The sequence below is a fragment of the Daktulosphaira vitifoliae genome, unplaced genomic scaffold (genome assembly GCF_025091365.1).
Source record: "Daktulosphaira vitifoliae isolate Bord-2020 unplaced genomic scaffold, ASM2509136v1 Scaffold_3, whole genome shotgun sequence".
NCBI lineage: Eukaryota > Metazoa > Arthropoda > Insecta > Hemiptera > Phylloxeridae > Daktulosphaira > Daktulosphaira vitifoliae.
The window spans coordinates 10,721,422-10,735,572 of record NW_026099574.1 but is presented as its reverse complement, the minus strand read 5'-3'; the positions used below and the strand labels follow the sequence as shown (position 1 = coordinate 10,735,572).

General features: G+C 28.8%; 2 protein-coding genes across 13 annotated transcripts in view; both read left to right on the top strand.

Moving 5' to 3' along the window:
• The window catches only part of LOC126901587 (clavesin-2-like), a 69,073-nt gene that overhangs the window by 25,602 nt on the left and 29,320 nt on the right, over positions 1–14,151 (top strand). The window contains exons 5-6 of one of the 10 annotated variants that reach the window (XM_050678159.1): positions 1,325–1,430; positions 2,152–2,467. The exons of 8 other annotated variants lie outside the window; for them this stretch is intronic. In XM_050678159.1, coding sequence (XP_050534116.1) covers positions 1,325–1,430; positions 2,152–2,297 — 252 coding nt within the window. In that variant the 3' untranslated portion in view covers positions 2,298–2,467. Of the gene's footprint in view, positions 1–1,324; positions 1,431–2,151; positions 2,468–14,151 lie in introns of those variants that run through there. One more of the 10 variants, XM_050678155.1, reaches the window with a different exon arrangement.
• Positions 9,090–13,306, top strand: LOC126901582 (uncharacterized). Of its 3 annotated transcripts, none has more exons than XM_050678143.1 (6): positions 9,090–10,088; positions 11,360–11,422; positions 11,490–11,552; positions 11,631–11,693; positions 12,274–12,365; positions 12,587–13,306. In XM_050678143.1, exons 1-5 carry the CDS (start codon positions 9,197–9,199, stop codon positions 12,351–12,353), a joined length of 1,161 nt encoding a protein of 386 aa, XP_050534100.1. In that variant the 5' UTR covers positions 9,090–9,196; the 3' UTR covers positions 12,354–12,365; positions 12,587–13,306. The 3 variants fall into 3 exon arrangements, with proteins under 3 accessions (XP_050534100.1, XP_050534099.1, XP_050534098.1); XM_050678142.1 differs by having other exon boundaries at positions 12,274–12,369; XM_050678141.1 differs by lacking the exon at positions 12,587–13,306 and having other exon boundaries at positions 9,091–10,088; positions 12,274–12,533.

The following is a 14,151-nucleotide window of genomic DNA, read 5'->3' as shown; positions in this document are numbered from 1 at the left end:
ATTTTTTTCTATTTAATAATATTTATTTCAAACTTGCAAGTTGAGTTAAAAGTTATGGTAATAAATTCATTTTTTTTTTATTAAAACTTTCACTTTAAAGAACAAAAAGAAGTAGGTTCAAAATGATTACTTTTAACATATTAAAAATCAATAATAATTTGAAAATAATTAATTATAAAAATTATATAATATATAATTAAAATAATTACTAATCTGGATATAATTAAGGAAATAGGAGTTGATGTTGGGTTGGGTTGGTTACATTTTTAACTTTATAATGCTATAACTCATTGAAAAGTGTACGAATCAACACAATTTTTTTATGAGAAATAATATTTTTTAATAATCCCTTTTTCATTCGACATACTTTATCTTAATCAGGGTATTAATAAGAAACTAGCAGATAATGTAGCTTTTGTAATTATCCACCAATTTCTTAGAATTAAACACTATCTACTGATTTGCATCGAAGCGTTTCTTATGATAGTGATTTTAATCACTGTCAAATTAAATCTATACTGGACCCAACTATGCAACATCCCCACTATGCCGCGACCCCACTGTGCTGGGTTTTTTATAGAAGCTGATACCTAAGCTGCTCCTAATCCTTGTTTAATTTAAAAACTCAGTCTTCTCTGAAATTACAGTTACCGTAGTATATCAAACAAAATTAGTAAATTTTTTCATGGATAATTAATAAGATTTAACTGAGCAAACTTTAATTCAAAATTGTTAATTTTTATTCAATTAAGAAAGTTGATTTTATAATTATAAAGTATTTTTTATATTCACTTTTTAATACTTTATAAGGACGTCAACTTCATTAATACAAAAGATAACATATATAATTCGATATTAACTTTTGAACAAGTATTGTGAAAGTTATTGATATTTTTTGTGAGGTGGAGACGACGGCCAATATTGCTAGTGATTAAAATAACAATTCACGTATCTCACCTCCAGCTATCATTGGTTATCAAATGTCCATGTAATAGTAAAAAAATATTAGTTTACCATTAAGTTTTTGAAAGAAACCAAAAAAACTATCCTTAGGAATATATTTTTCTTAAAATGAACTTTATATTTACAATGCTTATAAAAATAAATTATTTTATAATCTATGCAATTTTATAAAAATTTATTAATTAACGAATAATTGGGGAATAGTATAAATCACTATGTATATTATTTTTGTAAGTCTCGTAGTTTCAAATATTTATAATCATTATTTATTTAATTTTTAATTTTCATTACTAAGGATGTCGTATTTATAGTGGAAAAAGTAAATTTATTGTGAATTATTATTATTATTTAATGCATGTAGATTTATATTCACAAAGACGTTGAAGAACTGAAAAACTACATTGACCCTCATATTCTTCCAACAAACTATGGAGGTACATTTCCGAAAACATCAGAAGAATTAATGGGTAACTATGATCAATTAAAATAATTAAAACAACCTCTCCTACTACTACATGCAATTATCAAAATACAAGTATTATAAAGTGAACTATTATGGTAAAAAGTTATGTACGAGTTCTCACGTTTATTGGCATTCTGACAAATATTCACAATTTTAGTAATTTATGATACAAGTACACCTTATTTGATAATGGTCAACAAAATGAAACTTTTTAATCATCTGAGAAGAATATATACTTTTCTAAACCAATTTTTTGCGTCAATTTAATTTTAAATATGTAATTAGGTTTTATCTATCGCCTCTATTTTTTGAGATAATTTATGATTAGTAAAAACTGAATAATTACAATACGATTATATTTTTTTATTTATTATTGGTTTGAATTTTTTATGTGTAAAAAAAAGTAATATTACTAAATTTTATTTTTTTATTGAATAATTTCTATTCAACATTTCTTTTCGTTATTAAATTTTATCATATTTATTAGATTACACAGGAATAATTAAATAAGTAATTTCATTAATGATTTTAAAATTACATAAATAGTATAAAGTATATTGTGCAATATATCAATTTAAATAAATTCAAATTTAATTAATGTCTGAATATTTCAATAGCAGCATTTTATAAAATACCAATAGTTGAAATGAAAATTATGATTTCTTTTAAAATTATTCATTATATAAAAAACACATAATTTATACTTTTCTTAATATTATTTATAGACGATTGGAAAAATGAATTGTTGAAGCATCGTGATTGGTTTGAAGATAACAATAAACTCCTTGTAGATGAAAAAAAACGAGTGAAAAAATCCAGTTATTCTTTTGAGAGTGTAGACGGTTCATTCAGAAAATTAGAAATTGATTAATGGTCATTGATTATTATTACTAGATATATTTTCACAATAATTTCAAAAGTATAATGAAGTACTTAAATTATTAATGTGCTTTAAAAAGCTTGTAAATTAATAAATATAATTTGATATTGTAATTAAATCAACATTATAACTCATAATTTTTTTACAATCGTCTACTTTTTTTTACTTTTAGTTCTATGAAAACTATGATAAAAGTATTGATGGTGATAATTGTATTTTCCGCTCTGCAATAAAAATTAAAATGAAATAAGATAAAACTTTAACATAATAATTATATATATATTTAATGGTTAAAATTCTTGTATACAAAATATAAATAAAATAAATTTATTTAAAATAATATTCTTTACAGATTAAGGGTCAACTGTTCCTGATGTAATATATGTGCGTAGACTTAAAAAATCTAAATATTTAAAACGCTCGTGATCGATAGGCAAAAATTTTCTGACATTTACCAATAATTTTCCTGAAGTTTAGTGACCGACTGCTATCGTTGAAAAAAAATTTCTTAAAATCGGAGCAGGTTAAATAATTTTCCCAGAAAATCGTTTTGTTCCTTGTTCTATTATAATAAGATTAAGCATTATTATGTCACGCTCTTCCTCCCACCTTGGTATAAAAATGTTATTAACTTCCGAATTACTAGTTTAAAAGTTCTTGAATGGTCGATGATCCATTCATTTTTGTAAATTAGATAAATTTTTATTATATATCTTAAGACTTGCCTCCTTGTAGCGACTGACTACTACAGTAGATGGGTGGAAGCATACCCACTGTACAAGTGGTGGATTGCGGTGGATTGTACAAATTCACCGCTAAGACGATCACCGATTCTTTAGAAAGAGAGTTGAACGCGTTTCGGATTTCCAAGCTCACTGCTATTCCTAAGCCCTGCTCGTTTTTGGCCCAGAGGACCAAGTCCCTGATGAGGGAGGTCGCTTCGTCCGTGGACCTCCCCCTCCTAAAATCGAACTGGCCCTCGCCCAATCCACTGATGTGGAGGTGAGCCTCTATTCGGATGACCAGTAGCTGCTCGAGGATCTTCCTCACGTTGTACAACATACAAAGCTGTTGGTACGACGATTTCAGATTTTTCGAGACTCATGCACAGTCAAAGAACCCAACATCTTGGCCGCATATACACTTACAGACGTTGCTTCACTAGCTTCCTCTCCGTCCACCTTGGCCGATAACCTAATGACACCCGATTTCGTTAAATTCCAGGAGACGATCAAGGTGTTCCGACCGGAAGATATGCCATTGGTGACGCGTAAGGGCGTATACCACCCCTACGAGTACTCTCATAGTTAGGCTAAATTGAACGAGACGGAACTACTATCCCGTGACGTTTTCTATAATCAATTAAATGAGTCGAATATTGATGACGATGACTATAATCACGCCACGGAAGTGTGGAATCGTTTCGGCTGCTCAACCTTCAGTGACCTATACCTTAATATCGATGCGCTGTTGTTGGCTGACATGTTTGAGAACTTCCGCGACATCTGTATTTCAACATACAATTTGGACTCGGCACACTATTATACCGCATTGAGTTTTAGCTTCGATTGTATGGTGTAGTACACCAGGGTGAAGCTGGAGGTCTTAAACGACTACGACATGCTGCTGATGGTGGAACAAGATATTCATGGTGGGCAAGCACTACGCAAAGGCCAACAATCCTAAGACACCAGATTACGATCCGACAAAACCAAGCTCATGGATCGTGTACCAAGACTGTAAGTATTATATATAAGTGTAATAAATGAGTGTCAGTTTAAGAACGTGAAAAATGATTACAGGCAATAACCTGTACGGTTGGGCTATGAGTCAGCCCATGCCGTACGGTTACTTTCAGTGGTAAGAAGGAGCAGACCCTCTGCCCGACCTCCAATCGCTGTCGGACACTGATAATTCAAGGCGTATATATGAAGTGAACATATCGTATCCAGAGGAACTGCATGATGAGGACAATGACCTGTCGTTCTTGCCTGGCAACGATGTACCGCCGGATTCAAAAAAGACCAAACTCATGGCCAGTTTGAAATCCAAACAACGGTACGTTGTACACTAAGTCAATTTGAAACAGATGATCGTACATGGACTGTAAGTCGATAAAATATATACATCGTACTTAAAGCTATTAGCTATGATATTAATATGTTTGTCACATAGGTGCACCGCGTTTTAGAGTTTCAGCAAAGTGCTTGGTTGAAACCGTACATTGAGTTGAACACTAAATTGCGGAAACAGGCGGCAAATGCTTTTTAAATATCATTTTTCAAATTAATGAATAATGCCTTTTTTGGTAAGTGCACGCTCAATGCTAAAGCTATTGTGGATTATTCGATAAATATTTACATTTATCGGGAAAACCATGGAAAGCATGCGGAAACGCATCCACATTGAGCTAATCTACAGTTCCGAACGTTTAAGCAAGCTCGTAAACCAACCAACCTTCAACGACTGTATCAAATACGGTGAAAGGTTGTGCGCCGTCATAATGGATACGAAAATAGTAAATTTTGTTAAACCTATATACGTTGGTTTAGCAGTGCTTGATATTAGCAAGACTTTAATGTACAAGTAGTGCTACGACGTATTAAAATCTCATTATGGTGACGCAATAAACCTAGTTTACATAGATACTGGTGAGTACAACCGTACAGTAGTAATATTTTTACAATATTTATATATTTTTAATTTTTCTAAGAGTCCTTCATATACTTGCTCAGAGTTAGCTACTTCTACCAGGATTTAGCCGACAGCCCTGATTTACTGGTGTACGTGGACGCATCTAGCTTGGCCAAAGATCACCCTTGTTACTCGACCTCGAGTTGCCACAATACCTTGTATATCGACAATTATTGAGGTGAGATATTGGTTTTCGGTATCCATGAATTGTGCTCTTGATGAAATCCTAACCATTTAACGTAGCATTGGTCCCTTCGTGTTCTCAACACTCGTTCAACTAAATATATGTCCGGATAACCGAATAAGATCAGCTATTCAGTGTAAAACAAACCACGTATTTGATTTCCCTGATAGTCTTCTAGATAGTATGTTGGCGGTACTGTTAGCCTAACCTTGATTACGGTAAACAGTTCAGTGCTCCAGTTTGGTAAGTATTCCTTATCAAACACTGATCTATGTACGCTGATCCGCACCTTGTCGCCCATATGAAATTTTACCGGTAAATTATCGGTTTCTTTTCGACCACCATACGATCAATTAAAGACTGAAGTATAACTTTCATATCTTGTACAATACGCGGACGTATATGAAACAATTGTCGATGTAATCTCTCAAATAACATATCTTTAATGAAGTACAATTGCGCAAATTTATTTTTTTTTATTGAAAATACATGGCTGTCATCGCGTTTCGACTGAAACAGTAATGTATCTTCTCGAATTAACTTCCACTGCGTTAGGCTCACCTTAATGTATATATGATATTTGTGAAATGTTATACATTGATGAATCGATCAGGTAGTTGATTTTATGGAATTTACACCTTGGTGTAACCATTTTGGTTAAAGTCTTAAGATCCAATAGGGCTTACTGTCGTTGCGATTCGCATTCACCGTTTTTTCAATTGTTTCGATTGAATCCAAAAGCTCGTAATATATTTGCCTCACAACTGAGCATTCACATTTAGGATTATCCCATTATTTTCCCGTATCCGATAAATCACAACCTTTGTAATGTAAAATGTCTCCACCTACACCGTTGACCTTATTGCCTAGACATTCCGCAAAATATTGCAAATCTCGATAACTTTTCAATAATCTATCAACTAGTTTAAAAACTCTATCTGTTGGATTGTTTTCAACAAAATTTAATTTATCTGATATATCATTAAAATAATACATTTTGCTCGCACAATAGATTAATAAATACTGAAAATCGATTAGTAGTCAGCACACAATGTTATGCTGTTGCCACCCCTCCGCTTCCAAACATCTGTTAGAAGATTAATTGGTTATAACGGATGAGTCGTCATTTATGGGTATACAACAAAGATATAAACTATTACTAGATAAATGACTTTAAAGAACACTGACTGCCTGCGTCATTCATACCCATGCATAAAGTAGTATAAAGCACAGACGAAAAATTCAGTTTTCCACCTGATTGTTCTAGAAGTGTATAATTTAATACGTTTTAATTATTATATTTATAGCTATGTTAGTTAAATATAGTAATAATTTATAACTGTAGAAAGGATACGAGTAAAAATTCAGAAAAAATATATATACGACATTAATCGATAAGTGTATTACAATTATGCAGATTTTAATAATATTATAAACATTAGAATATATATTATCGTCGGCGGCGTTGGCGACGGCGGTAGTAGCGTTTATTTAAGAATGTGTTTTGCAAAACAACTCATAATATGTAAACTTGAACAGTCGTCATTATTATTATTATATATTGTCGACAAAAAAATACTGATTTATTATTCACTATACCAATAGCGCAGCTTATAACTCGTATATTAACAATTACCATTCGATATAATTAACGGCGACATCGCCTCTGCGTTAAGCCATCTGCTGTATTAATCTCAAGTACTATAGTATAAAAATATATAATCATCTAGAAAGTCATTTGGCACAATGTCGGTTTCGAAAAAATCTGTTTTTTTTTACAAATTAGGTTTCATAAAAAATTAACTTTTTCAACTTGACTTTAGAAAGTGTTCCGGAAAGTCTGACACTTTTATATATATCTTAAATTAAAGCTAATGTAATATACTTTATTATGGAAAAAAAAATTTCGAATTTTATTTTGTTTTAACGGTGAAAATAGTTACCAAATGTTATTTTTGTGTGAATATTCTCGATTTTATTTTTTACATTTTTAACTTTATAATATAACTTATTGAAAAGTGTATGGATCAACACAATTTTTTTATGAGAAATAATATTTTTTAATAATCCTTTTTTCATTCGATATACTTTTCTTAATCAGGATATTAATAAGGTATTAGCAAATCATGTAGCTTTTGGAATAATCCACCAATTTTTTAAAATTAAACACTATCTAAAGATTTGCATCGAAGCGTTTTTTTTTTATAGTGATTTTAATCACTGTCAGATTTCATTATACTTTATCCAACTATGCCACGTCAACACTGTGCCGCGATCCCCCTGTGCTGTGTTTTTTTAATAATAGGTATTGTTCGTGTTTTTATTTGAAGCCAGTTATTGGATTGTTAATAATTTTTATGGAAAAATTCATACTTATATCATATTCAGTGTGAAAAGATGGTATTTACTTCTGTCCTTTTTTATATAACATAGCCAGTTTTTGATACCCTTGAATAAATACAGAAAAATTCAAATATTTACGAAAAAAGTTACAGAAAATTAACTATCAAACATTAATGAGAATTTTTTGCACCAAATTATTTTTTAAAATCTATTCTAAAAAATGGCATTTTTGAATTTTTTTTTAACATTTTTCGTAATTTTTTTAATATTAATAGCTGAACGGCTGATATCGAGAGAGACACGGATGAGCGCCAGCCTAAAGAGTAGGGCGGTGCCATGTCATTCTGATGGCTCGTTGTAGTCCTTTTAGAACTTTTGTTCAAATTTCTCCATTCTGAATATAGTGACTCCAATTTTTCTGTGCTCCTTTGAAATTTTCTTACTGAAATTCTAACTTTTTCCCAGAACACTTAAACTTCTTTAATAACCAAATGAGCATTAGATCGCAAGTTTAGTTTTACTTTTCTCATATTGTAAAGAAGAACTCTTAACACTTGAATATTTGATGGTAATTTTGATCCAATAATTTTATTTTCATCATAATTGATTAAATAAATTTTGTCCTTTGACTTCGTATCCATTATATTGTTTTATAAATGCAAGTCACATTTAAAAAAAAAATAACGATTGTTATACTATCTAATTCAATTTCCTAAACCAGACTACTTTCATAATGTTAATTTATAACTCTAGAGAGAAAAAATTTCCTGATGCAATGAAAAGTACTAAAAACTGATTTTCATCTCCATTTACGAAAATTCAACCCCTCAATCCTATTACTATTATTAGCTATTTAAAATTGATTTATTCTTTTTTTTTTAATATAAAACATCTAGAAATGTGGTTTTTGAATGGAATCCAGAATAAAGTAAATCTAATTTTTAATAAATAAAATAAATATACGTTACTGGATTTCGCCTGTTCTTGCAGTGATGGTAAAAATGTCTCGTAGGTATTTAATTTGCACTGAAAACCTAAGTCTTCATATCTGTTTTTGATTGTCCATTGTGCTACATTTTCGATTTTTATTCTTAGAAAATGATAAAACTCCAGTACTGCAGTTTCTTCACATAAATCCAATGGAAGGAGTATGTGGCATTTTTTCTAACACGGTAACCCAATAATATTCTGTTTGTTAAAAAAAAGTTAAACTATTTAAAAAAATAACTATAATATATCATCATAGTGTCGTAAAATTAAAATATTACAATTCAAAATAATTTGTAGTACATAATTTTAATATTATGATGTATTGAATCATTTATTTTCGATATCAGTATTACACTTATGTCCAATGTCGTATCGAACTATCGATGTTTTTACCTAATTTGCAACAACATAAAATATTTTTCTCAGTTAAAAACATTATCCCAACTATACAAACAATCTCAACTTTGTCTTAGATATTTTTTCAATTTAGTATGAAAAATATGATATAAATTAATATAAACTTAATGTATTTATCAATATGACCTAATAAAAAATACTAATGTTGCACTTAATAATTTACGTATAAAATTATTCAAGCAGATTTTTCTAATATATTAAATATAGATGTATAGTTTTTTAAAACTATTGTAAAGTAGTTGAGTTCTTAAGGAATATTAAAATGACGACAATTCTCTATACAATGGCGTATTTCATATTTTTCTCTGTATATATACAAATTGAAGCACCAACCTGTTCAAAAATGAAAGCGGCATATATAAAAAACTTTTTGGGAACTGCTCAATGGAAAAGTATACATGAAGTTGATTTTATTACTTATTGTGGACACGATTATTATCAAGATGAAATAGATAGGATAGATATTACACCTGAAAGCTCCTGTAAACATATGCGATTAGCTACAATATCTTTAGGATGTTCATATGCAATAATTTTAAAAAGAATTTTCGTATTTATATGTTACTTTCAAGAACATTGTGGATCATTGCTACATAGTAAAAACCAACATGTCAAAGCGATCCATTGCACCATTATGTTATTAAATACTATTTCTATTATCTTCTATCCGTTAGTAATACTAATGAAAGGAGCTTTAGATTCTATGGACATATTACATATTGAGCCTTGGACAAAAGGTTCAAAACATAACTATATATTGAATAAATTGATACCATCCTTATTAGATGAGTCTTTTTTAAATTTATTATCACCTTCAACAATCAATGCATCGAATACAGAAAGTAAATTAATTATAATAAAAAAATTTTTCTCCACAAGACGCAAGGAACTAAATGTTGAAATGAAATTTTGTCATTTTAAATACGACATTGATTATACTTCAGATTTTCAAATATTAAATAACGAATATGATAATATAAAAACAAATGAAATCGAAGAAACTGCAGTACTGGAGTTTTATCATTTTTTAAGAATAAAAATCGAAAATGTAGCACAATGGACAATCAAAAACAGATATGAAGACTTAGGTTTTCAGTGCAAATTAAATACCTACGAGACATTTTTACCATCACTGCAAGAACAGGCGAAATCCAGTAACGTATATTTATTTTATTTATTAAAAATTAGATTTACTTTATTCTGGATTCCATTCAAAAACCACATTTCTAGATGTTTTATATTAAAAAAAAAAGAATAAATCAATTTTAAATAGCTAATAATAGTAATAGGATTTCAATACTTCACGATTTCCAAAAACATTTAAAATATGTTATTTGTAAGGAAACTGAAAAGGTATTGGTTTAACTATATATGTTTCTTTATCTATTTTTATGTCTGTTGCTACTTTATTTCAGATATTACTGGATTAATTTGGCCTAACCATACGTCAAAAGACTATAAATCGTATCTACTTGAACATATGACCTTTAAAAATAGAAAAATACAATTTTTAAAATTAAAAAATTAATCGTTATTTTTTTTTTCTTATAGTTTTGATGCGAAACTGAGAAGGTATTCATTTTACTATGATGTATATAAATATATATATTTTTTTTTTTTGAAAAAAGAAATATATATTGATCCGTTTAATGATTTTGGGAGAATTATTTTTATTAAATATTTTTGCAAATAACTATTACAAATTAATTTAATAATTTTTAAAATTAATATGAATATATAACTAGATTTTCATTTTTAATGGTTTACGTAAAACTGAAATAACTAAAAAGTAGGTGATCAATTAGAATAATTGAACAACAACTCAATAGAATATTTGAAATAATATATAAAAAAAAAATGTTTATTGCCGTAAACATTTTACATATAGTCGAAAATTATATAAATATATATGAGTAAGATAAATTTTATTCTAGAATAAATGTTTATAACGACATATGCCATATCAGGAAAACAAAAATCATACATTAGGTATTAATATTTTCAAAAGTTGAAAAAGATGACTCATGTGATTAAGTTGTTTTTTTGAACCCCCCCCCCATTGGTGAAATAAAGGGAAATACCTATGGTTTTAATATAAAAATAATTATTTCATTTTTAGATTTCATTAGTTTATTTTACAAAAAGTTGTAGCAATTTTTAGTTGAATATATAAAATCGAATATTTTAACACAAAAATAGCGTGTTTTTAACTACGACAGTTATTTGCACGTAGAAGATAAGCTATAATATTTATATAATAAAAGCTATGAAAAAAAAAAAACAATATCTTTTCAGCTTTGTATCAAACTGAGTATATTTTATACTTTACACAACAATAACCCTCTTAATATAATTAGGTACTATATATATATAATTTAACTACTAAACACGTGCTCGCTAAATAATCACTTGTTTATATTTTCAGAAAGTAAAAAAAGTTCATCCGAAAACTTAACTCAAAAATTAGCAAATGAACACTTTGAAGAAGGTACAGATTAATTTTGTATAATATTATAGTTAGATATTAATTAAGCAATTAATTGTTTATATTTTAGAAATGAATAGAATTTCATTAGTAAATTTATCTCAAACATTATCACAAGAAAATTCTGAAGAAAGTACATATATATTTTGTTTTATGAATATTATAATTTGTAGTAAAAAATGAATTAAGCAATCGATTGGTATATTTTCAGAATTCATTGGATCTTCATCGGAAAATTTAGTTTATACATTACCACATGAAAATGTTGAAGAAGGTACAGTTTTATTTTGTATTATAAAAATTATAACTTTATATTCCCCTCTTTAAATAAACCTCGGATATCAATATAAACTGTTATAAAACAATTTTTGTAGTAAATAATTAAATGAAGATACTTGTAATACAATCTATGGCGATTTTTTGAAATAAAGATCTTTTTATGCCTGTAAATAGAATACTATGTAGTAATAAAACAACATATTGGTATTTTGGGCCACAAATGTTGTCACAGTAGAGCTCGATGCTGTGATAAAGCTGTATACTCTATGTTGCGCTAGGTGCCATAGAGTATCCTAATGGTCACTTTACCTTTTGGCTAACTAACCTGTGACAAGATAGCAACCCTTTCACTTGGAAAGGCTGTGTTAGGGGGGCTTATTCGCTGTTAGCAAGCAGGTATTCCCAGGCCTACCGGTCCCAACTAACCAATGTCATGACCGGCTAAGAGCAGTGGTACTTGTTGCCACCTCCACTGAATTAACTATGGTCCGCGGAGTTGTTAAGCCCGTGATCCTTACGGATCCTCCTGCGGGATTTGTGAATAATAAATAATTTATAATATAATTTTAAAATAGACGCAATGGAATCAAATGTAGATGGCAACTTATTACTCGAAATTCCCGAAAAGTGGAGGACAGTTAACATGTATATTTAAATTCATTTTTATGTATGTAAGTTATTATAATTTGACATTAATACATTTCTAAAATTAATGATGCTATCAATTTTTATTAAAAATATTATATATGTAAACAAATTTATCAATGACAAGGTTTTTTTTTTAATATTTTGGAATATTAATAGTTTTTACTTTGTATCACTTTTATTAATGTAAAAAAATAAAATACTATGTTCTAATAAAAATGAAATTGTTGATACTTTTTGTAGCATCAATGCGAAGCTGAAAAGGTATTCATTTTGAGGTTTTTTTTGTCTATTCTCACGCACTTAAACGTAGTTTTGGAAAAAACAGTATTCATAGGCGCAAGTAAGTTAAGGTTAGTTGTTACACTTCAACAGCGCGATAACAACAACGATATTCATCCCATTTCTTGTGTATCTAAAAAGTTAACGTCCGCCGTATTTAATTATTCTGTAGTGGAACTCGAGGTTTTTAGCTGTTCATTTTGCGTTTACCCATTATAAACAGTATATACATGGTAGAAAAATTGAGGTTTGGACTGACTCTAAAAATTTAACAAGTTTTATGAATATAGAGCTGAATCATATGTTATTAACAGAGTACGAACGAAATTAATGGGCTATGATTTTTAAGTAAAATATAAAAAAGGTATTTTTAATAAGGCCGCGGATCATTTATCGCGTTATACCAGTTCAAAGGAACTAATTAATCATTTGAATTTGAATATTGAAAAAATATTTTTATAATAAATGTTGTTCAACCTATTAATATTGCTGTAGAAGAACAAGCAAACTACATGTACTTGCATAATATTATAAAAGCTATTAAAAACGTTGACTTATCAGATTCGTTTTATTTTAAATAAAGCCGATAATTACAAAATTAAAAATAATGATGTACTATAGTACAAAACTAAAGTTAGACATATACATATTTACGCGGTCGCTTTACCTTAAAATTTTTTTAAGCAGGTAATAATTGAAAATCATGATAATTTCTTAAGTGAGCATATCAGCGTTTAATAAAAATTAGAAATAAATATCACTGGCCGAAAATGAGGAAAAATATAAAAGCGGATGTTTTGTTCTGTGAGAAATGTCAAAAAAGGAAACCATATAAGGAAAATGAGCCACCGAAAGTAGGTAGATACGAGTGAAATAATTATTGATTAAATTGGTCCCCTTTCGAAGTCGACATGATCTTATAAGTATATTTTAGTAGTTACTGATCGTTTATCAAAATTTTGCGTTGCTCAACCATTTGTAAATGCTAATGCCATAGCATTATTTTTTTTTTTGCTGACAAAAAATTATAGGCGTGGTCAGCGTGACAACGCGCCCGAAAATCGGTTCTATAGCAATAACAGTTTTCTACGCTTCACAAGACGTAACAAATATCATTACATTGTGCAATTTCAACTCTTAAAAAATTTAATTATTATTTAATTTTTTCTTGACCTTTGGGTGAGAATATTCAAGCTAGAAATTATATTGCCTATTATTATTATAATAATTAGTATTTTATTGTATTATTATTTTTTACATACAGCTATGTCCGTTTATCATTATTATTTGGCTAAATCCGATTTATTATATTGTAGCATACAAATATTTCTTCTTATGATTATTATTCCGGCAAGTCTGATAGTGAATTTTTTTTGTGGCAAATACAAATATATACATTGTATACTATTCTTATTCTTGGCCAATCCGATACATTACGTTGTGCCGTATTTGTATTAATTATTTTATTTGATAATCATGTTTTATTATTATTATTTCGATCCGCTTAGCCTAACTTTCCCTTTATT

Coding starts and splice junctions, on each gene's coding strand:
- LOC126901582 (XM_050678143.1), top strand. CDS start 9,197: ATGACGACAATTCTCTATACAATGGCGTATTTCATATTTTTCTCTGTA. Junction 10,089..11,359: donor GCAAGAACAGGCGAAATCCA/GTAACGTATATT, acceptor TTATATTTTCAG/AAAGTAAAAAAAGTTCATCC. Junction 11,694..12,273: donor ACATGAAAATGTTGAAGAAG/GTACAGTTTTAT, acceptor ATTTTAAAATAG/ACGCAATGGAATCAAATGTA.